Source organism: Orcinus orca, chromosome 13, assembly GCF_937001465.1.
Source record: "Orcinus orca chromosome 13, mOrcOrc1.1, whole genome shotgun sequence".
Lineage (NCBI taxonomy): Eukaryota > Metazoa > Chordata > Mammalia > Artiodactyla > Delphinidae > Orcinus > Orcinus orca.
Window position 1 is genome coordinate 76,894,809 of NC_064571.1, and position 23,900 is coordinate 76,918,708.

General features: G+C 36.4%; 2 protein-coding genes and 1 long non-coding RNA gene across 6 annotated transcripts in view; 2 read left to right on the forward strand and 1 right to left on the reverse strand.

Annotated features, from left to right (window-relative positions):
• Positions 1-11,202, forward strand: part of WDR35 (WD repeat domain 35) — a 62,210-nt gene extending 51,008 nt beyond the window's left edge. For 3 of the 4 annotated variants that reach the window (XM_012534852.3, XM_004274856.4, XM_033437407.2), the window contains 6 exons: positions 840-950; positions 1,867-2,031; positions 3,002-3,142; positions 3,813-3,969; positions 7,239-7,479; positions 7,778-11,202. In XM_012534852.3, the coding sequence (XP_012390306.1) occupies positions 840-950; positions 1,867-2,031; positions 3,002-3,142; positions 3,813-3,969; positions 7,239-7,479; positions 7,778-7,928 (966 nt within the window). In that variant the 3' untranslated portion in view covers positions 7,929-11,202. The remainder of the gene's footprint in view (positions 1-839; positions 951-1,866; positions 2,032-3,001; positions 3,143-3,812; positions 3,970-7,238; positions 7,480-7,777) is intronic. The other variant, XM_033437406.2, reaches the window with a different exon arrangement.
• Positions 1-23,900, reverse strand: part of LOC125960770 (uncharacterized) — a 483,380-nt gene that overhangs the window by 68,956 nt on the left and 390,524 nt on the right. The gene's annotated exons all lie outside the window — the stretch shown is intronic.
• Positions 14,451-20,683, forward strand: TTC32 (tetratricopeptide repeat domain 32). The gene is made up of 3 exons (XM_004274857.3): positions 14,451-14,862; positions 19,388-19,554; positions 20,299-20,683. The coding sequence occupies exons 1-3, from the start codon at positions 14,711-14,713 to the stop codon at positions 20,424-20,426; spliced, it is 447 nt and encodes a 148-aa protein (XP_004274905.1). The 5' UTR covers positions 14,451-14,710; the 3' UTR covers positions 20,427-20,683.

Sequence of the window (23,900 nt, forward strand, 5' to 3'; positions counted from 1 at the left end):
ACAAACACACATATACATATATATTCACAGGATACAGATATTAGGAAATTACACCAGAATAGAGAGAGAGGTTTCTTATGGGAATAAGATTATGTGTACCTTTATTTTTTCATATTTTCTAATTTTTTTTACCATAAGAATGTATTACTTTATAATCAGGAAAATATAAGCATTACTTTGAAAAAGATAGTTGGGTACAAAATTGTACTTTTATGATATATCCCAAAATATTTTAGGAGTAGGGATGGGGAGAGAAAACGCTGACCAATTAGATATTAAGAAAGAAAAAAAAGTGATATTCTGAAGATGGGAAGTACAGCCCAAGGGGTGTGATCAGTGGTTGTTGTGGTTCTCCTCCTCTGTTTTTGGTCCAGCTTCCCGAACTGATGAATGGCCAACTTGTCTGGGGCATTGCTTTATAGAGGGATTTGAGAGCCCTCTGAGTGTCAGGTTTCCCTTAAACCTCTAATTAATGATCGACATTGAGTATAACATCAATTGCCTTAAAGGGTTTTTTTTACTTGCTAGCGTGGGGTTTGTTTTGGAGCTTGGTATTTCTGTAAGCTAGCTACTGCACTGAGAGAAGGTAAGAGGGCAGTATCTTCAGAACCTGGTTGAAAATAAGATCTGTGCTGTGAGCCAGTGAAGCCCAGATTTTATAAAAAGTGATGTTTTAGCATCTCTTCTGGTTTGTAGCCCCTGCCCCTACGTCCATTTAAAAGAAAAATTACTGTAGCCACCAGAAAATTTAATATTCTTATGTCCCTATGGAGTTTTATAAGTTAAAATATAAGTGATTTCCTTGTTCTATGAGATCGATAGTATTATTTTGTCCACAGGAAATAGCACAAATGTTTGTGAGAGCTGGAATGTGTGAACAAGCAGTGACTGCGTTTTTGAAATGTAATCAACCAAAGGCAGCAGTGGATACCTGTGTACATCTCAACCGAGTAAGGAACTGAAAATTAAAGTCACCATAGTGATGCTTTAAAGACTGTTGCCTGTAAGGGTTGGAGAGCTTGAGATGGATTTTGTGAAGGGAGCCAGATAGTCTCTTACTTAGTTGAGGACTGAGAAAATGTTGGAATTTGAATTTACCTCTTGAAATGCTACCATTAAGGGAGACCCGCTCATAACTAACTCAGTATGGGAACCTGAACAAACCCTGTGCTTTTAGTCTGGCAAGTTTTGGTCTGGAAGTAATTTCATAATTTTCTGCATTTTATTAGGCTTGGGTTTTGTTTCCAAAGAAGGACCAGTTAATGGTCATTGCAAGAGGAAGGAATTGAGTTACTTTATCAGTATTTATTTTGGCAAATCTATTTTCCTTTCCCCTTATAGAAAACACATATTTGATACTTTTAAGAGCTGGAATTTAACTAAAATTAAAATGCAGAATTGTTGAAATTGTTGACTATCAATGTATTCTTTTAAGTATTTTCCTGAAGTATTTTATAAAGCTCCATTTGCTTTATAAAAATAACTTTTAAATGTTAAATCTGATAGGACATTTTCTTAACTGAAATTGTGTATTTTTTTTCTATAAACAAATATATCTTTTTCTTGCTCATAGTTTGTGCAAAATTAGAATTATAAGATTAATGTGATTATAAACTTTGACGCTTTCTTTTTCAGATGTACTTCTTAAGCAAATCAGTCTTAGATCATTTGATTATTTTGACATGTTTGACTCCTAAAATTTATAATTGCTCTGATTTTAAGTGATTTTTAAAAACATAGACCAGTTTTTTATTTTGATATAGTGTTATTTATTATTATAAACTTAAAGCTTTATTGTATGTATTTTAAGACATATCTGACTATAAATGCTTGGGTAATTGTATGCTATATATATTTTTTCCCCAGTGGAACAAAGCTGTTGAATTGGCTAAAAGTCATAATATGAAAGAAATTGGTTCCCTGTTAGCGAGGTATGCATCTCATTTATTGGAAAAGAATAAAATTCTTGATGCCATAGAACTCTATCGGAAAGCCAGTTACTTTTATGATGCTGCTAAGCTGATGTTTAAGGTAATGTAATAATCTTGGTGAGTATTTGGCTTGTTCTAGTTACCAATGTTTTCTTATAACTCAAGGATACATTTTCCGTTTTTTGGAAACAAATATTTGTTATAGCAAAATCCCTCTCATTTATTACTGCTATAACTATGTGTTATCTTAGTATTATTACATTTTACTAAAAAGGCTGTTTATTACTTTTAGCACCTTATTGATGCTTAAGCAGTTTTATTTTTACTTAATACCGAAGTTAACAGGGAATTATAGAATTTTCAGGGACCATAAAGTACAAATTCCCTTAACTGGAATTTAAATCCTGATGATAACAAAACTTTAAGTCCTTTTAAATGTGCAAGTTTTAAAGACATTACACATTTTTTTATTTAAGAAAGATTTTATTATATATCACTTTTTTTTTATACAACAGGTTCTTATTAGTTATCTATTTTATACATATTAGTGTATATATGTCAATCCCAATCTCGACGTTACACTTTTCATAGTATGCATTTGGAGGGAACGTGACTAGTAACAGTATTAATGTATGCAAATTTTACATTCTAGTCTATACTTTTCCCATTTGATTTAATGACAAAGGAAAAATTTCCCTCCGAATCATTTAAAAAAATTTAAATTTCTGAAGGATGTACCATGTTAAAGCCATCTTATCTCTGGGTACTTGGAACATTATTTTAAAAATCTCTTTGTTATATAAAATACTATGAAAGCTTTCTTCATTTTGATTTAATTATTTATCAGCATCTGTTATTTTCTTAAATTGTTTTGAGTTATAACTCTAATGGCTAAATACTAAGGAAAGAACTAAGTACTTATCAGTACTATGGAAAAGAAAATGGGTGGTATTTATATTCCACCCTACTGACTTTCCTCCTGTTTTTAGAGAATCGTATTTCAGAAATGATAATATTTGTACAAGTATAGATTGAGAAATATTTTCCCCCAATTCTTTAAATGTTTAAAGATTGCAGATGAAGAGGCAAAGAAAAGAACTAAACCTTTACGTGTTAAGAAGCTCTATGTACTATCAGCTTTACTTATAGAGCAGTACCATGAGCAAATGAAAAATGCCCAGCGAGGAAAAGTTAAAGGAAAGAGCTCAGAGGTAAGGTAGAACATTAAGTAACATTAAGTCATCTGAAGTGTTTAAGGAAAAAAGAACTATCAAACTTCTCTTTATGGACAGGCCATTTAATTTACTTGTTTGCATTTATTTTCTTAAATGATATGAGGAAAAGGAATGCCTGATTTGGAATTACTGCTCACATTTAGACATTTCAACTTGGAAATATTGAAAATTATATTTTTTTACTAATCTGTAATCTTTGCTTAAATTCCTTACTTGGTAAATCCTTTCTAATCAGTGAGTTTTAAAAACTTTCCTAGAATATATATATTATTTTAATGTGCAGATAAGCCTTACATTAACTTAAAGTTTAATCAATTCTATTTAAAAATTTGATGTTACTATGGGGAGGAGAGTTCTTTCACAATGTACCCGTATACAAATCACCATGAAGTACACTTTAAGTATCTTACAATTTGATTTGTCAATTATACCCCAATAAAACTGAAGAAAAAATTTGATCATATCAATTTAACAAAATGTGAATTATAATGGAGACATTAAGTCTGTAGTGACAGTTTTATAATGATAAAATCTGCTAACTGAGCTATTTTAATGTATTGATATACCAGTTTCAGAAATCATCTCTATTGGAAGGACCATTGTTAGGGTTGTGCTGACAGAAAAAGTGGGTCTGCTTTACTTGTAGGCCACTTCTGCTTTGGCTGGTTTGCTGGAAGAAGAAGTTCTGTCTACAACTAGTCGTTTCACAGATAATGCTTGGAGAGGGGCTGAGGCTTACCACTTCTTCATACTGGCGCAGAGGCAGCTCTACGAGGGCTATGTTGACAATGCATTGAAGACAGGTGGGCATATTACCTAATGTATATAACATGTCTAAAAAATCATAAATTGTAGATGAAGGGCTAGCTCCTTCAAGGTGCCCTTATATTGATTTCAATAACACTTTTTTTCTGTGGATTTATTTTCATATATTTGAGATTTGCTGTTTATGATCTGTTTTTCACATTCCCTTTTGGAAAGCAATATATACGGTTCACAGAAAAACCAGAAGTTTGAGATAAGCAAAAAGAACATTTATAGCATTCACTATCACTTAAACACTTAATAGCCCAGTTCATATCCTTGTGTGTGTGTGTGTGTGTGTATGTGTATATATATATATATATAAAATATAAACTATAAATATTTACATATTTAATATCTGTAATATGTATTATATTATGTATAATAATTATATAAAATATATATTTAAATAAAAATAAGTATATATATTTAGAAATAATTTGTTTTTTTAAAATATTGGGAGTATAACAAACCATACTTTTGTGTACTTTTAAAAAAACATAATGATATGTTGTAAAATATTTTGATATTAGTAGATAGATTTCTATAGCATTTAACTGTATGTTAGATGTTTTTTATAAAATTGATACTTACATAACAATTTCAACCAAAACAGAAAAAAATACAAAAAAGGTAAAATAATCTTATAATTCAGAGATAATCATTGCTAACATTTGGGTGAACCTCCTTTTAGACATTTTTTCCAAGCCTATAAAATTGTATACAGTTTTATTTAAAATAATATCACACAATGTATGTTGCTCCTGAGTTTGATTTTTACCCTCAACAGTATATTGCAGTTATCTTTCTACGTTGATAAATGTAGATCTATGTTGTCATTTTTAATACCTATATAATGTGCCATCGTATTTATGTACTATAATTTATAGAAGGTTATTTACATGTAGTATCAGGATCTTCATTTCTGGATTAACAATATCTTCAAGTTTAGATAGGTTAACTCCAAAAGAGCATAGTTATGAGAATTATGTTATAAACCAAAGCATATGAATGACTAAATCGTTACAGCGCTTTCAGATGGGCCATGACAGCATTGCCGGCACTGTCACCACCCACCCTGGGTCACATTGGTTGGGCCACTGTGAAATAGCCATCACCAGCACACATCATACCCCAATACATCATCAATCTATAGTACAATGGCATCATCTTTAAAAGAAACCTTCTTAGAGAAATTCTTTTATTTGAATGTTTCTGGAATTCTATAGTGATGACTTTTCTTTTTCTTTATTCATTATTTTTGTAAGAGCTCTTTAGAAATTATATATAGCAACCCTCTGTCATATCTGTTGATTTTCCCTGGCATTTGTAAGTTACAATTACTTAACCTCTCTAAGCTTCAGTTTCTTTTTGTGAAAAGTAGGGATAATAGGATCTTCTTCATAGGGTTGTTTTGAGGATTAAGTGAGAAATTTATGAAAAGAAAATTTACATATTATAGTGCCTGGATATTGTGAGCCCTCGAGAAGTGGTAGTAATGATGATGATATTGACAGTGGCTTTTTACATAGTCCTATCAATCAGTCTTGATAGGGGTCATGCTCAGGAAGTCCTTCACGTCAAGGTTATTAAATATTGTATTTTATTTTAACTTCTTAGTTATTCCAAAACCATTTATTAAAAACTTATTCATCCCTCACGGATTTGAAATTCTACCTTTATGAAACTAAATTCACACATTTTGTTAATCTCTTCCTAGGCTGTTATTTTCTAGACATGGACCTCTGTGTCTGTACTTCCTCTTATTTACCTTACTTTTACATTTTAATATCTGGAATTTCTGTTATCCTTCATTCCTCTTCTTTTATGAAAAACATTTTGGGTATTTGCTTGCATTTGTTCATTCAGATTAACTTTAGAATCTTTTTGAAGGTGGGAAGAGTTTCAGTGAAGTCCTAGTGGATTTTGAATTAGAATTGCATTAATTTAATGTATTAATATTGGGATCATTGATATATTTATAATATTGAGTTTTCTCATCCAGAAACATCAATTTTTAAAAACGTTTTGTATATCTGTGTTTCTCTCTAAAGTTCTGTAGTTTTATTGTATGTTATGTACATTTCTTTTGTAGCTGATTCCTGTTTTTGTCATTGTTAGCACTGGGGAATGTACCTTTTTTTTCTAATTGATTATCAGCTATACATAGGAATCATTTTTATTTTTGTATGTTTATAACTTACCTTCATTGAATTTTAACTGATTAATATGTGATATAAGTTATGCACTGTTTAAAATAGTTGTATTTTTTATAATTTATGCACAGTATCTAGACTTACTATATTACAAGATCAGTTGGACTTTTAACTTGAGATTCTTTACCTACTGGGTGAAGATATCCATATGCTTTAATATGGTTGTCGTTCAGTGATAAAATGATCTGAAACAATGTGTACTCTGTAAATTATTGCCTGTGAACCTGTGAAATTAGAGGGTATGTTTTATTGTAACTCAATGAATTTCCTTTTTGTAAATTTCTTCCACTGAACTTTGTTGTAAACACTTGACCCCAGCACCAGTTTATAGGAATCTAGTTGTAAAATACATGATTATGTTGTTTTAAATTGTTTTGTGAAATTTCCAATATCATACTATAACAAGATATTTTTAAGATTGCAAGGTCTAGAGAATAAAAAGATACAATTTGGTTACCAATCTGATATTAATTGTGCAGTGCATTTTTAAGAAAGAGATTATATCTCCAGCATAGAAAAATTGAAAATAAGGTATGGTAGCTGGCAAAATAAATTGTCTGAACTGACAACTTACAGTCTCATTTTCACTTCTTTTTTTCTCAAAGTTCTATTGTTTCAGTAAGACAAACAAAAGCAATAATCTGTTCAAAGAAACACAAAGAGAAAACATATGATTTCATGCTTTGCTTTTTTAACAAAAAGAAACATGATATCTTGAGAATCCACAGAAATTCTAACATATGCAACAAAAGATGGGTGTTTTGACACCAATTATTTTTGGTCTGTATATATATTTCTAAGTGGCACAGTCATGTGCATCATTCGATGATGGTTATTTTTATAGGCCCTGAGCTGTTAGCTGGAGTTACAGAATGTGGAGATCATGGAGCCTCCTTCCTCCTACTTGTTCTCTGGGCACCTACCATTGTTTTCTTTAAGCTTGCTAAAGTTCATGTAGGTTAAACTGAAACAGCTTAACGTAGATTTTTTCCCATGCACGTTCAAGATATCACGATTGCTTTAAAAAATCCAAATTGTCTTCTCTTTCCTAGCTCTTCACCTGAGAGACTATGAAGACATTATCCCTGCCGTTGAGATCTACTCTCTGTTAGCACTCTGTGCATGTGCCAGTAGGGCTTTTGGCACTTGTTCAAAAGCTTTTATTAAACTTGAATCTTTAGAGACGCTCAGTTCGGAACAGAAACAGCAATATGAAAATCTTGCTCTGGAAATCTTCACCAAACATACTCCAAAAGATAACAGAAAATCTGAATTGGACAGCTTTCTTGAAGGGTAGGCTAAATGTAACTAGTAGATGTCATTCTATAACACCTTACTAGAAGCTTGGATTTTTATATCTAAATAGTGTAATATAATAATTAAAGCACTAAATTTTGAAGTAATCTACCTTAACATTATACCTATTTAATTTAGTCTTATAAGTGTATTCACACTTGATTTTCTCATTGTAAGGAAAGTTTTTTATTTGAAACTTATCTTGAAATGCTTTTCATTCTTCAGTTTTTGTAGTGTAATGAAGTTTTGAGGAATTAGAAGTTTCAAAGTATAATTGTCCCCTCTTATTTTACAGAGGGGAAGGGAAGCTGCCGACATGTGTTGCCACAGGAAACCCGGTCACTGAATATCAATTCTGGACATGCAGTGTGTGCAAGCACTGTGTCCTGGCTCAGGAAATAAGTAACTATAACTTCTGTCCCTTATGCCATAGTGCAGTGGGATGAAGAAATGACAAACTGCATATATAATAGGAGTGTTTATATAACAATGTTGAATTTATGTAAATAAGCATCATTATTTCAGTTGTATTTTTATAAAAAATTATATATATATATAAAGTACATAATATATACATATATAAAATTTTGTGTAAAAATACAACCATGAAATAATGATGCTGATTGTCATATAAATGTATGGCAATGGACCATATTATCTGCCTGTCTGTCTTATTTATCTATCTATCTATCTATCTATTTATCTATCTTGTGATTGGTTATATGATACTATGGAAATATTCCAAATAAGAAAATTTTTCTCACAGTGTCACGGTTACTAGCAGGGAGGGATGGGGGAAACATGGGAATGGGGCAAAGTTGAATTTAGGGAACTGACATAACCTGTATTAGACGGAGGTTAAACAGTTGTAATACCAAAATGAGCACTGTCTCTAGCTGTGTTTAATTAAATAAGCATTGAAAGTCTTCTCTATTTTATTTTCAGAAGTGAAGAGAAGGCATTTTAAGACATAGATTTTTACAATTTGAATTGTTTCTAATAGCTTAATTTTTACATAGCTTGTCCTTTTTAATCTACCCTTTTAGTTTCATCTAAGAGATGACATTTGGTACTTTACTCTTCATATTATTGTGCCAAACACTTAGCTGAATTTATAATGATATACATTTATACAAAAACATCTAGTTTGTAGCTGTAGTTTTACTTGAAACATTGTCACCAAGCTGGATCCTTTCTTTAAACAACTCTTGGGTTGTGGGGAGTGATTCTCAATATGCATCTGTTTTGACTTACTGTCATTAATTAAAAAAAAAATTGTAATCAGTAATGGGTAATTTCTTACCTATTTTATATAGCTAATAATATTCTCCATTTCTCACGATCTGACTTCCTCGCATTTTGTGGTTTCAGGCCAGACTTAAGCACTATTCCGTCAAGATTATTTGCTGAAGTTTGGTTGATATTTAGCAGAGGCAACAAAGAGAAATATGCAAGGTTGTTATTGCAGCTTCAATACTTAGGTTAGTTAACTCTCTCAATGTGATATGTTTCTGGTCCTTTAGAGCCAAGTTAGGCCTGATGCAGATGGAGAATAGTGAGCTATGAGAAGAAGTGTAGAGCTTAAATGAGCTCATAATAGATAGCAGGCTCCTGTCACTAAATAAAATGAGAAGACCAGAAATCTTTGAAGTCTCTGACTGTGTTCACGTGCCCTGTGGGAAGTTGCCTTGATATAATGGTAGCCTCCAAATACACTACCAAGCAAGCCATTCCAGAGGTCACGGAACAGAAAGGGTTACAAGCTCAAATCACATGGTTTATTGAATCAACTAGAAATATACAGTGAAGAACAAGGAGAAAGTGATGGGATAGATTAACACTATTAGTATAGGATGCCAGGCAGGTAGAGAGAGCACAGTTCCTGATTCCTGAGATGTAATCTGTTCTTATGCCCTGACTCTTACTCTGCCTCATTGCCTTCCCCCTGATAGTGTGGCTAGGAAGAGGACCAGAGCTGAGATTTGAGCCAGGGGACCCGATCGAATGGAGTGTGCCCGAGGCCAGTGAGGCACATTTGCTCAATAGAAAAGGCAGTTTTACCTGGTCATAGCTGTAGGTGCCAGTGAGCCTGCTGAGCAGTTGTGGATTCAGTTGTATTTCCTGGGCAGAGGACAGACCAGAATAAGAGTCATCAGTGGGTAATTGAATTAAGACCTCCCGCATACTGAGCACTTGCTAAGTCTTATGCATACCTAGTGTGCCGTGAATATTTAGTGCCTTGGTTGCCTCTTGTATTTTTAGTGCCTTGTCAATATTAGGTATAGTCACACATATATGCTCTATTTACTTTGTCTAACATGTCTCATAAGTTTCTAACTTATCTAAGTTTAAGACAGTGAATTTCATCTATCTCATTTGTTTTTGTCTGTAACAGAATGCAGTATTCCCCCAAATCAGAAAACAACATCCTAACTAAGGTCTCAGCCCTAGGGAATATATCTCCTGTTGAACTTAATTACATCTTCCCACAAGACTTTCTCTTTTCCGGAATGAAACTATTCTCTGCTTCATCAATGAGAGAGAGGTTTTCAGGGATGTAGGTTTAGGAATTCCTGCAGGACTGCATGTTCAGAGTTGTGATTCTTGGTCCATGGTCTAATGCCTGAATATCTCTTCTTTCCCTTTCTCATCCCAGAAATCAGCTGAGAACTCAAAGTTAGATTGTCATTCTCTAGCCCTTACTGTTACTTATTGATTACACTCCCATTTGCTTCAATTCCAAAATCAGCTGTTGACTCCTCAGACTTTTCCTAACATATCTTATGGGAACTCTCTTCTGGAGGCTTCTCATTTGCCACTGATTCCTTGCTACCTGAGCGCTAGAATTTTTCCTCCAACTAATTATTTCAGATAGATCCCGAGTTGTTGTCACTACTTCTTGTTCAGTTTAATCAAGAAACCAAAATCTCTAAAAACAACCTCTCATACCTTGTAGACCTAGATTATCACATATGTATATGTATGTATGTATGTATATATACTTATACACGTACATATATACACATGCATATACACATATATATATGTGTGTGTATATATATATATGTACACACACAGACATATCTTTCCAACTACTGTAAAAGCTTATGACTATTTGGGATTTATATCTGTGAATGTTTTAGGGATCTGCCGTAATGTCTTGGGGACAGACCTTTGTCCTGCTTGAAAACTGGTTTTATTCAACATGAAGGAAATTTCAAGATAACGACACCAACAAATTCTCCCCTGATTAAAGGGGCAGTGAGAAGCAAAATTGTCTATATACAACAAATACTTGGAGAGAATTCGGATAGACAGAATGAGGCAGTATATTGAAGACATTATAATAAAGGTTGTTCTCTTCTTGTAATAAACATGAGCTGACTCCCTTTAAGTAATGCTTTTCTTTATCGTAAAATTTGGCCTGAATTATGTTAAGTTTCAAAGTAGCATGGTAGGCCGAACTATTGAGATGATCGAACTGATTGATAAAGCCATACAAATAAACAGTGTGCTAACAAGCAGCATAGCATTGTTGACCTGCTGTCATGCACAAATGCTAATTTTATTTTATATATGTATTATATATATATTACATACATGTTTTTGCTAACATACACTTTGAAATTATCTTTTTGTATTCTAAGAGCTGAGATCTTAGGTTTTATGTGGCATTAGTGAAAAAACATAAAAATAATAAATGTTGAGGTAAAAATTGTATTTATCCTGTTTTCTTTATCTATAACTCATGCTAACATGGTATTTGTCTTGTTTTGATGTAAATATTTTGATGGGGGTTGGGTCGAAGGGTATTGGGCTCCAGAGTGGATAAGGGGAGATAGGGACAGGAGGTACAGTAGTTGTACAATATCACTTTTGCTACCTACAGGAAAACAACAACAATTTATTAAAGATACTAGGCAAATGTCTGATGACTGGAGGTTGCAGTGAATTACTCCTTAGAGATCATACAGAGTTCACATTTAGAAATGGGGAAACATTGTTCCCAGATTTTTAATGGAAAATCAAGAATACCTAATTTGATGATGTTATAGCTCCAAAATATTGCTACGGAGTTTCTAAAATGAAAATCGCAATATTACGTTGCCCCCTACTGCCTATTCTTATCATTTTCTCAGTTCGTTTTATAAAAGAAATTAACACTGTTTTTTAAAAAATAATAAATTTATTTATTTATTTATTGGCTGCATTGGGCCTTCATTGCTGCACGCAGGCTTTCTCTAGTTGCAGCGAGCGGGGGCTACTCGTCGTTGCGGTGCATGGGCTTCTCATTGCGGTGGCTTCTCTTGTTGTGGAGCATGGGCTCTAGGCTTGCGGGCTTCAGTAGTTGTGGTACGTGGGCTCAGTAGTTGTGGCTCACAGGCTCTAGAGCGCAGCTCAGTAGTTGTGGCGCACGGGCTTAGTTGCTCCGCAGCATGTGGGATCTTCGTGGACCAGGGCTGGAACCCGTGTCCCCTGCATTGGCAGGTGGATTCTTAACCACTGTGCCACGAGGGAAGTCCCACTTACTGGTTTTTGAGTATAAAACTAACATATGTTCATGTGAGAAAATTTCAAAAGTACATAAAGAGTATAGATGAGAAAGTAAAAATAGTCTTAATAACCTTTTTAAAAATAAAAGGCATTAATTTATATTTCAGTTGAATTTAGGGGAAGAAAAAAATGAGGTGAAATGGGAATTCCCTTGTGGTCCAGTGGTTAGGACTCCACGCTTTCACTGTCAAGGGTGCAGGTTCGATCCCTGGTAGGGGAACTAAAATCCCGCAAGCCCCAATGTGTGGCCAGAAAAAAAAAAAAAAGAGGTGAAACTGAAGAAATTGCTGTTCTGTAAGTTTTCTTCATAATAAGAGCTCTTTGTTTTTAAGAGATTTCTCAAAAATTAAAAGAAAAAGTAGACATTAGAGTTTCTATTTTATTTACTCATTTCTTATTTGGCACAGTTTAAACTTCTAGTTAGTAAAATATAGAGGAATTTAGAGAAAAATGAGAAACCTCTACATACCCACTATAATAGCTAGAATTGAAACTGACAAATGTTGGTGAAGATATGGAGTAATTGAAACCCTCATACATTGCTGGGGGAAATGCAGAGTAGTACACCCACTCTGGAAAAGTTGAGTTTTAGAAGTTCTGTATATATTCTGGAAATATATATGTATAGTATATGTGTGTGTATACACGTATTTTTAAATTTTATTTATTTATTATTTATTTTTACTATCCCAGTCAGTGACAGGGAAACCTTACTGAGGCCCCTAGCCATGGGGCTCAGGCAGGGGGCTGCCCTGCAGAGGAAGGAGGACCTCGTGGAGGAGTCTTATTTGACTTTCTTCTCAGGGCACAGGCTGTTGTTGTGGCCACACTTCTTGAGGCAGATGACGGTGTGGGGTTAAAGGCAAGCATGACGCTTTCAGCAGATCATCTTATAGTTGTATTGCTGGCTGAGCTGGCTGAGGGAAGTCTTGATGATGCCACCCTGCAGGCAAAGCACCGAGTGCAGGTGGACTGTGTGGAAGCCGGGCAAGAGAGTCGGAGAGGGACAGCAACTGAGCCTGGGCCCAGCAGCTCAGTCACGGGGCAGGGCCCTCCAGTGTCCTGTAGACCAGCGCTTCCCAAGTGTGATGAAGATGCCATGTCAGATCCCTTCGTCCTGTGAGTAGATGGACACACCAGCCCAAACCTGCTCCACAGAACCTCCATCTTTGCATTTCACACCCGTATCAGATACATGATTTGCAGATATTTTCTCTTACTCTCTGGGTTATTTACTTTGTTGATAGTCTTTTAATGCACAAAAGGTTTTACTTTTCATAAAGTCCAGTTTATTTTTTCTTTTGTTGCCTGTCTTTTTGGTGTCATAGCCAAGAAATCATTGCCAAATCCAATGTCATGAAGCTTTTGCTTTATGTTTTCTTCTAAGAATTTTTAATCTTTAGCTCTTACGTTTACGTCTTTAGTCCATTTTGAGTGAATTTTCTAATATGCTATTTAGGTCCCACTTCGTTCTTTTGCATGTGGATATCCAGTTTTCCTACCACCATTTATGGAAAAGACTGTCTTTATGCCAATACCACACTCTTTCGATTACTGTGCTTTAGTAAGTTTTGAAATCAGGATGTGTAAGTCCTCCAGCTTTGTTATTTTTCAAGATAGTTTTGGCTATTTGGAATCCCTTGAAATTTCTTATGATTTCTAGGATGGAGTTTTATATTTCTGTAAAAACATCATTGGGATTTTGATAGGGATTCCATTGAATCTGTAGATTGCTTTAGTACGAACATGGTTTGTCTATTTATGGCTTTCTTTCATCAATGTTTGTAGTTTTCATCTAACCAAGTCTTTCATCTCCTTGGTTAATTCCTAAGTATTTTATTCTTTTTAACACTATGTTAAATGGAATTGTTCTCTCAGGACTGTTCATTTTACGTAATTTTTACTTGGATTAAACATATTGTGTTTAATACATTACTACATGGGTTTCCCTTTGGCATAAAGGGCCTTGGCAATGCAAACTGACATCCTCGACCCCAGACTATTAACACAAAATACTATTCAATTAATCCTTACACTATTCTAGAAGTTCAAAAAGGTTGAGAAGTTTGCAGTCTAGAGCCTTGGAGTTAATAAATGGTAGTGTTTGAAACTGGACTCAGGTCCATGTGACAACTAAGCTCATGGGATTTCGACATAAAATGTCTCAGTGTAACCACAGCCTACTTAGAACAACCTCTAGCAGGTGGACGCAGGAACAGGAAAAGTGCTACAACAAATCCGTGGGTCCTTTAGCCATTCATAAAACAAACCTACATCTTTTCCGCTTCCGGCACCGCCCCCCTGCCCCCACCATTCACTGTAACAAAGGGCAAACTCCTTGCAACATGTAACCACGGACTTGGAAACCAGTTTGGGACTATCGATCTACTGCTTTTCTGGAGACAGGTAGGCGAGACCAGCAGTAACAAGAGAACTGCACTTCACAGGGGTCTGTCTGCCCAAGCTTTCCTGAAACACCTGCGCTCGCCACCAGCAGCGTCATTAATCCCGCGAGACGACGGGTCCGCGGAAGGCACAAAATTCCCCCTTTTCCAGAGCCCAGGTTTTTGCCGTCAAGTTAAATTCCGGGGTGCGGAAGTAGCTCTGTCGTGCCGCCTCTAATCGCTCAGAAATCAACCCCAGTTCTACGGGGAAAGCTAGGCCTCCGACCGCTATGGAAGGGCAGCAAGGGCAAGAAAAGCTCGCGACCCTAGCGCTTGCCCAAGCTCATTTCCAGAAGGGCGAGTACGCGGAGGCCGAAGCGCTGTACTCCGCTTACGTTCGCCAGTACGCCTGTGCGGCCTCCGAGGGAGAGGCGTCCGGGAGGTAAGTATCGCGAGAAGTGGGCACAGCGGGACCTCTGCAAGGTGGGCGGCAGGGTCCGTCTAGTCTGGTTTTCGGCTACCCGAACTCACCGGCGCAGCGGGCAGACGTTTGTCTTTCCAGAAAGGCAGTGAGGGAGCATCCTAGAGCGCAGCCCTCGGCGCGTTCCTCTGGGACACCCATGAAGGTGTCCGGACACCGGGGCGCCGGCTGCCTTTCACCTCGAGTGTCCCCATTCTATGTTACTCTGATCCAGAGTCTTAGAGCGAGACCTGGTGAGGGCGAGGTGCCGTGGGGGCCACGCTAGCACACAGTACCGCAACTCCACGACATCACAGCAGGTGTTTTGTTTTTCACTGTGAAAAATTTAAATATATGGAAATGGTGTAATGAACCTCCAGGTAACCATCACAGGGCTTAAGCATTATCAGTTCATCCAGGGCATCATATTATTCATCCATTGATGTTTCAGAGTGCATTTCTAGATATTAAGGATTTAAAAAGGTGTAACCACAATATCATTAGCACATAATTGCTAATGTCAAGTTTTGGAATTTTCCTGGTTGATCAATAAAGGTGGTTTTGTTTTGTTTGCTTGTTTGGTTGGTTTTTAGCAGTTGGTTAAAGTCGGGTTGCACGTCAAGTCTTTTAGCCTTTAAGGCTCCCCTTCATTTTTTTGCCTTGCAGTTTATTTGGTGAGGAAACCGGGTCATGTGTCCTGAGAGTTTCCCGTATTTTGGATTTGCTGAATTCAACCCCCTGATGTCATTTAATATGGTCCTCTGTCTCCTACATTTCTTGTGAGTTGGTAGTTAAATCTTGAGGTTTGATCCAATTCAGATCCAGAATTATGGTGAGAACACTGTTGTAGGTGGTGTTGTGTCTTTCTGTCAGAGAACATGTAATGTCTTTTTTTTTTGTGATGTTAGCAACCTTGATACCGACTAGGGTTCTTGGCCTTCCCCAATCAATAGAAACTGATGAGAGTAGAGAAGAAATTCCGGCAAGGCTTTCTTGGGGCCCCTGCTGCAGCCGGATGGAGCAAACACAAGTAACAGATTCCCTTGCTCCCTGAGGAGGGGCGAGCTGGTTCCTTATAAGGGGTGAGGGGAGGGGGTGTGTCCGGGGTCCGGCTGGCCGGAGGGGTGGCTTAGGCGGTCTGCCCACCCCTTTGGGGGCGTTGAGTGCAGGGGGCATGCGCGGTACCCTGCTTTTGCTCCCGACACCTTGTTTTTGCTCCCGGCTCTTCAGAAATGGCAGTTGGCGTTTGTTTTTGTTTTTGGTCTTGCATCTTGTCCATAATTTGCACCAACTTTTTAGTCCCGTATAGTTTCTTTGTATTTTGTTGCTCAAGGAGATGTTTGTCCAGGTGCAAGCACTGCAGCAAAGGGTCCCAGGTCCCAGCTTGTCTCAACCTCACCTGCTAATACCTACTTTCTCAAAGGATCTTGGATTTATTCTTGAGTGTGTAGCATGTGTTGTACTCCAGGTTTTGCCTTTGTTGTTCTTGTTGATTGTGTTGGGTGGTCCAGGATGAAAAAAGAAAGGGCAGCTGGATGAGCAGGTTTTCTGACAGTTCTGAGTTGTCTGCCCTATCACCCTCCTCTCCCCTCAAGGATTTGATTTTTCTTGACAGGATGCCAGCTATTATTTGTATGAGGCTTATGATTCTTCTCCTGTTTGTTAAACTCACATGGAATTAAATCAGAAACATTTAGTGGCTTTCTTATTTCAGTCATACACCAGACTAATAGTTAATAGAAGTTTTGGGACAAGCAATAAGATGGTACCCACCCCCCCCAAAGTTAGTTATCATAGAAAATGTAGTTTTCTATTCTTGTTTCAAGCTCTAAGCATAGACTTATCTAGTAGGTTAAATTTTTTTTTATTTTTTAATTTTTATTGAAGTATAGTTGCTGTACAATATTATATGTTACAGGTATACAATATAGTGATTCACAATTTTTAAAGGTTATACTCCATTTATAGCTATTATAAAATATTGGTTATATACCCTGTGTTGTACAATATATCCTTGTAGCTTTTTTTTTTTTTTTTTTTTTCTCGGTACGCGGGCCTCTCACTGTTGTGGCCTCTCCCGTTGCGGAGCACAGGCTCCGGACGCGCAGGCTCAGCGGCCATGGCTCACGGGCCCAGCTGCTCCGCGGCATGTGGGATCCTACCAGACGGGGGCACGAACCCGTGTCCCCTGCATCATCGGCAGGCGGACTCTCAACCACTGCGCCACCAGGGAAGCCCCCTTGTAGCTTATTTTATACCTAATATTTTGTACCTCTTAATCCCCCACCCCTGTATTGTCCCTTCCCCCTTCCCCACTGGTAACCACTAGTTTGTTCTCTATATCTGTGAGTCTGCTTCTTGTTTGTTACATTCACTAGTTTGTTATATTTTTTAGACTTATCTAGTAGGTTTCAAAAAGGATTCATCAGCAACAGGCATCGATGCCTCTAGTCTTGTTACTCCTCCTCCTTTTTTCATCTCAGCCTGAGAGCACAAATTTTTTGTGTGGCAAATGTAATTTCTGCCCCTTACCAGCATAGGAAAGAAAATCTGTGGAGGTTTAGCAGAAGGTTGCTCAGCATGCCTGCATGAGCCTTCTAATTTCCTTATAGTTCTGAAATTCTTCTAGGAACTCATGGTTAAACTGAATTCTGTCATTTCAACTTTCTTCCTTAAATATATCTTTTAGGGTTCGTTTATTTTTAAAACAATGGGTCAGTGAATCATTTTGAAACAGTATTCACAGTCTTTGTATGCCTGCCACTCTGAATGGTTTATAACGTTTTCTTTTAATATCCAAAAGTGCAGCCTTAGCCATAAACGTAATTTCCAAATTTTTTTTTCTTTGCTAAAGTTAGCAAGTGCAAAGAAAAAAAAAATCTACTTTTGGATTAGGTGACTTGGTTATATTCCATCCAAGTAAACACTATCATTACAAAATTCTCAGTATTAAAAAAATTCAGCTTTAACTGTTAGCCCATGTCTTTAAAATATGAAACGATTTCCATAGGGAGAGTAGGCTTTTAGAATTTGTTGTAATGAGATCTGATTCTAAATCAAACATTTGATGATCCTCTGATAATAAGACACTTATAACAAAGTTTTGAAGCTTAGAAATTTAATGACTAAAGCCTTACCGAGTCCTGAGGCTGCATTTTTCTTAATACTCTTTACTGGGCAGCAGTCCAGCTATATCATAACAGAGAGAGAGATAAACGGAGTGTCCCTTCTTGTTCACTAGGATTTAACGGTGGTGCTGGCGGCATCTAGAAGTGTCCATGTACCCAGTCTCTCTCAGTCCTAGCTCACAGAAACAGACATTTTCTAAAGTTTCAGTGATTCCTTTCCATTGTTAGGAAACTTAAACTTGAAGGAGACCCCTAGGCTGTGAGTACCGCTCCTAACAGCAGTAATTACAGTCCCTGTCTGAGATCTCAAGGATCAAGATGTTAAGAGAAGTAACTTTTAATAACACTGACTGCGGTCACAAATATTTTCTGAGAACTAGACTTTGAACTGTGGAGTATAACAAAGAATGACAGCTGAGTTCAGCCTGCATCTTCCCTGTTTGGTTCAAATTTGAGAATCCTCTTTGAAAAAAAGAAAGGAAAACAGAATCATCTCTGACATGGAGCAGAGCCCACTGATATTCTCTGTGTAGAAGATTTGTCCAGCAGAGGCTGGGGTGGGTGTGTGTGTGTGTGTGTGTGTGTGTGTGTGTGTGTGTGTGTGTCCTGTTGAGCTGGTGGCTGGTCAGAGCTGCCTGGATGTCTAACCACTCACAGGAGGCTGCTCACTCAAAGCTCCTTGGACCACCTCTGGAGGCCTCAGATGCAGCGCCGTTTCTGCACACAGGACCCCCAGTGTGGACCAGAGCCATGATGTCCCACTAGCAGGAAGCCAGTCTGGCCTTGGGAAGGATACCTGCTGAGGCTGGAGGGAGGGTGATTCTGTCCCCAGAGAGCACTCCCTAGGGATCAGCATGTTGACTTTTCACTTAGAGTTAACCTCTGTTTCTTTACTGGTGGAAAATGAGTTAAAATCTCAGTGTTTTGAGATCATTTAAAAATTTGAGGATAAAACTGATTCACTTTATGACATGTCCGTAGCACACTTGAACTTTGGGCTGGCTTTCCCTCCTTGCTTCATTCAATTCTGAGCTGTCTCCTTTGCCTCACTGGCATGTGCTTTAGAAAATAAACATTTTCATATTATATTCAACAAAACAAGTTGACAATGAACAGGGGCTTTGAACACACAGTAAAATGAATGTGCTTTTCAGATTGACATTGCAGTGCTATATAACCTTGCAAACGTAAACACCAGGACTAAACAAAAATTGACTCCACTGCTTTATTTCCTTGCACTTTGTTTCTTCCGCTTGGTTTTTTAGTGTAGATACTGCATGTTATAGGCTATGAGTTTGACAACACCCAAAAGAGAGTGCAAGGGGAAGCAAGAGGAATTTGGCAACACTGTGTTTTTAATGTGAACTTTTTGTTTAAAGCAAATGCAGCCCTGAGGATTTGGCTACTGCATATAACAACAGGGGGCAAATCAAGTACTTCAGGGTGGATTTTTATGAAGCCATGGATGACTACACATCTGCCATAGAAGTCCAACCCAATTTTGAAGTTCCATATTACAACAGAGGGTTGATATTATATAGGCTGGGTAAGAATCTTTTTCCCCCCTTTTGTCTTTGACTGTATTCTGTGAATTCAGAGCTCTCAAATGTTGTAAAACTAAGTAGCAATCATCCAGTGTGAAAGTGATGTGAAATTTAGGTTTAGAGCCTGGAGCAAAGGAAGCCACCTGAATTTATTTTAGGCTTTCAGTAGGTGTTACAGACCACAGCGGGGCACTGGGGTGGGAATTGGACCTGGGCACCGGAGTGAGAGTGATCCCATTACTTCGTGCCTCTGCATCCCCAGCTGCGAAATGAGGGTAATGCTTCTGATCCCCTGGGAAACTTTTCTGAGTTAAAATCTTTGAAGGCATACAAGACAATATAAAGTGAAGGGGTTTTAGATTCTTGGACTGAAGGGACTGTTAGGATCGTTTCTCATTAAAGTGTTAAAAAGAATATTAATTTCCTGTTTCTTAATTTTACTGTAATTATATAAAATAGGTGATATGATTTTGTTGAAATTTTGTGATGATTTAGGCTATGTACCTGTTAAATCCCAGTACGTAAACCCATAACTAATTTTAAGTGTATTAATCTGTAAGGGTACACAAAGTTACTGTGATTCAAACATCCCTACATCATTATCAAGAGGAAAATATTCCTTTAGTAGGAGTGGTTGAAAGCTTGTAAATATAAAAGCAAAAGTATATGTATCCAAACTTTGCTATGAATAATATATAGAAATACTCAGTGTTTTTTCTTTTCCATTTTTTTGGGTTCTGGTACAGGATACTTTGATGATGCTTTGGAAGATTTCAAGAAAGTATTAGACTTAAATCCTGGATTTCAAGATGCTGTTTTGAGCTTAAAACAGACTATTCTAGACAAAAAAGAAAAGCAAAAAAGAAATTATTGAGAATTTTAACTTAGTTGAAATACTAACTCATGATCCACCTGGCATCTCATTGTCTTTAATTTAAAGCTGGTGTTAAGCTATTTTGATTTATATTTAAGATAAAGAGATTCATGCATCAGCACTGAAAGTTAAATGATGTACTTAAGGTAGTTAATTTCAGATTGAGTAACTATGTTGAGTGGGTATGCTTTTATGAAGTGTAAATAAGTAAAAAGAATGTATCATTGTATATTATTACAGTAAAATATTTAAAGAAATGTGTGGTGTTTTCTTCAGTAAAACTATTTATTTTGCTATTTTTTATTCCCAACTTTTTATTAAAAAAATCTTACCTCTACAGAAAATTGGAAGTATCGTACAATAAACACTTGTAAACTTTTCACTGAGGTTCACCAGTTGTTAACATTGTGTCACATTTGCTTTTTCTCTATACTTAAATATATAACTTTTTACTGAGCCACTTGAAAATAAGTTGCGCAGATATCACAATACTTTACTCCTAAATATTTCAGCCTGCATTTTCTAAGAATAGAGACAGCCTTCTTTATAGCCACAATACCGTTATAATACCTAATAAAACTAATAATTCTATAATATCATCCATACCCAGCCCATATTTGAATTCCCCAATTGTTTCCAAAATGTCTTGTGTAGATTTTTATTTCTGGATCTGGAGTCAATCAAGTTACACTGCATTTTGTTGTTAAGCCTCTTTGTGTTCTTTTAATCTACAATAGTCCCCTGCCCATTTTCTCCCCATGGTATTCACTTTGAGAGCAAAGCTATTTTATATAGCTAGGCTAGAGAGACATAACATTTGGGCTTAAAAATAAACACATGTCTTGCATGAGAGCAATTTGAAAGAATTCAACTTACACTTGATTTTCTCTAGTAATCGTTGATAAGGTAGTTAAGATTTAAATATCGAGCATCGTTTTTTGTCTCTGGATAATGACACTAATAATCCCATCATCAGCATTTACTGAATACTCACGATAAGCCAAGAACTGTTCACACTCTATATAATAAATTGTGAGTGGAATGGGGGTGATTAGAGAGGTGAGAAACTGACAAAAAGCACTTAGTAAATAGAAGGCTTTTAAAAAATCTATTTTATTTGGGTGCTGCAACGCTCGATTAGGCTATGATGAAGCTTTCGAGAGCTGGGAAGGATTTGAAGGGAAAACGAGCCAGAGACACCATGTCTCACCTACATTTTTGTGTGTGTGTTTTTATTGTTGAGGTTTGGCTTTCAAAGATTCAGAGCCTGTATCTGGGGATCTCCCAAACTAGTTTATTATTGCTGTGGAAAAAAACTGTTCTGGGGTGGAAATTGCCCTAATCAGGAGAAAAGAGTATGTTTGCCCAGTGTCTCCAGAGGAGGGCTCAGCGTAACTACTGTGACCTTCTCAGATGCAATCACCATCATCACCCTTAAAAGGGTGTTTTGTTCCGTTTTGTTTTGTTTGAGTTTAAGTGATCTCATAAAGCAGAGGACGTAATTGCCTCGTTTGTAGTTCATAAATAATATCTGGCAAAATACATGAAGAATTTGGGCTGCAGGTGAATGAATATTAAAAGGAAATGAAGTTTGAAAGGAAACGAAAATCTCTATTTCTGGAATGATTCACATTTTCCAATATGACTTATCTTATGTTGGAAATGTCTTTGAAAGAATTTATAAAGTTGCCTTAAAATGTAGAAAAATTCCTCTTAAGATAACTTCTTTTAAAAACTTATTTTACAACTTATTAAAAAAATAAAATAAAAAGCAAAGTCCGTAGACCTTGGGAAGGTTTAAAGCCAGTCTATCCTGAAAATCAAATACTTAAAAAATGCTTCGATAACTTTATTTTCTCTTGGCTTATGTTCTCTTTTCTTTACTGTTGACTGGGATCAGATGTAATATGAAAAAAAGCTTATTAAAAATTTAATTTGGTTTTGTAGGGTTTTATTATTCAACGTTTCTTCATCCTTTATCAGAAAAAAGTCACTTAAGTTCAGAATCAGCAGTTGCTGATTTGGAACCCAGACACTTAGTTACTTTTCTCAAGTTACCGGAAATAACTAAAGAATAATATATTTTCCTCATGTATTTTCTTCAAAACTTCCGACATTACACATTCAGATTCTAAATTTCTGATTGACTAATACCTTTGCTATCTGCCTTTTTAAAAAAATTTTTTTAAGATTTTTTTGATGTGGACCATTTTTAAAGTCTTTATTGAATTTGTTACAGTATTGCTTCTGTTTTATGTTTTGGTTTTTTGGCGGCGAGGCATGTGGGATCTGAGCTCCCCGACCAGGGATCAAACCCGCAACCCCTGCATTGGAAGGCGAAGTCTTAACCACTGGACCACCAGGGAAGTCCTGCTATGTACCTTTTAAAAAAGACGTTATTTTATGTTTGCTGTTGTTTATATTTCCCACATTTCAGTATTTGTTGAGCTCTTTTTCTACTAGAAAAGTGCCCAAACTATATTGTTTTCCAGTTTTTTTCTCTCTACAAACAAGGCAGAAAATTGTGGTTTGTTTTAAGGTTTGTCCTTTACAAAGTAAGGTAAGAGAGAGTAAATGGATATAAATTACTTTTGAGCTTAGAAAATAACTTTTAACTCTTAAGCACGGAGCTTTTTTTTTTTTTTTGGTCTGAAATCTGGAACTGAATGAAGCATGTGGACTTCCTTTATGATAACAAACCAAGCCCAGCTGCTGGATGAGCAAATGAAATTTCCAAGTCAGCTTTTAATCATTATCTGTTTGCCCTTTTCTAGATTTTTTCTGGTTTTTCTGCCTTTCACTGGCCTCTCTACCCCTTCCCCCCACAACACTATATAGTCTTAGCCTTCCGCTGTTTTGCAGGTCTTCGTCTTTCTCAATGGGCAGAATATATTTCTGCCCTGCCACTCAGCACAGATCAATTCAGCACACAGCAACACATCTCAATATCTCCATCTCTGCCAAGTCTAATCCCCCTTAAACATCTAACTCTAAGCTTCAAATAATTAAACCCCTATCTTGCTTAACAACTTTAATTTATCCTTGAAAATGCTTCTGCTAAGTGAAAAGCCATAAAATGAAAACATTTTACATTCATTTTAATTGGAAAAATTACAAATTCCATCTTAGCCCAAGATACCCAAATACTTTTTGCAGATAGAAAAATATATCACGAAATAATGCCATTTGCAGCAACCTGGATGGACCTAGAGATTGTCACACTGAGTGAAGTAAGTCAGACAGAGAAAGACAAATATATGAAATCGCTTATATGTGGAATCTTAAAAAAGGGTACAAATGAACTTATTTACAAAACGGAAATAGAGTTACAGATGTAAAAACAAACTTATGATTACCAGGGTGTAAGAGGAGGAAGGGATAAATTAGGAGATTGGGATTGACATATACACACTACTACATATAAAATAGATAACTAATAAGGACCTACTGTATAGCACAAGGAACTCTACTCTG

Coding starts and splice junctions, on each gene's coding strand:
- TTC32 (XM_004274857.3), top strand. CDS start 14,711: ATGGAAGGGCAGCAAGGGCAAGAAAAGCTCGCGACCCTAGCGCTTGCC. Junction 14,863..19,387: donor GAGGGAGAGGCGTCCGGGAG/GTAAGTATCGCG, acceptor TTTTGTTTAAAG/CAAATGCAGCCCTGAGGATT. Junction 19,555..20,298: donor GTTGATATTATATAGGCTGG/GTAAGAATCTTT, acceptor GTTCTGGTACAG/GATACTTTGATGATGCTTTG.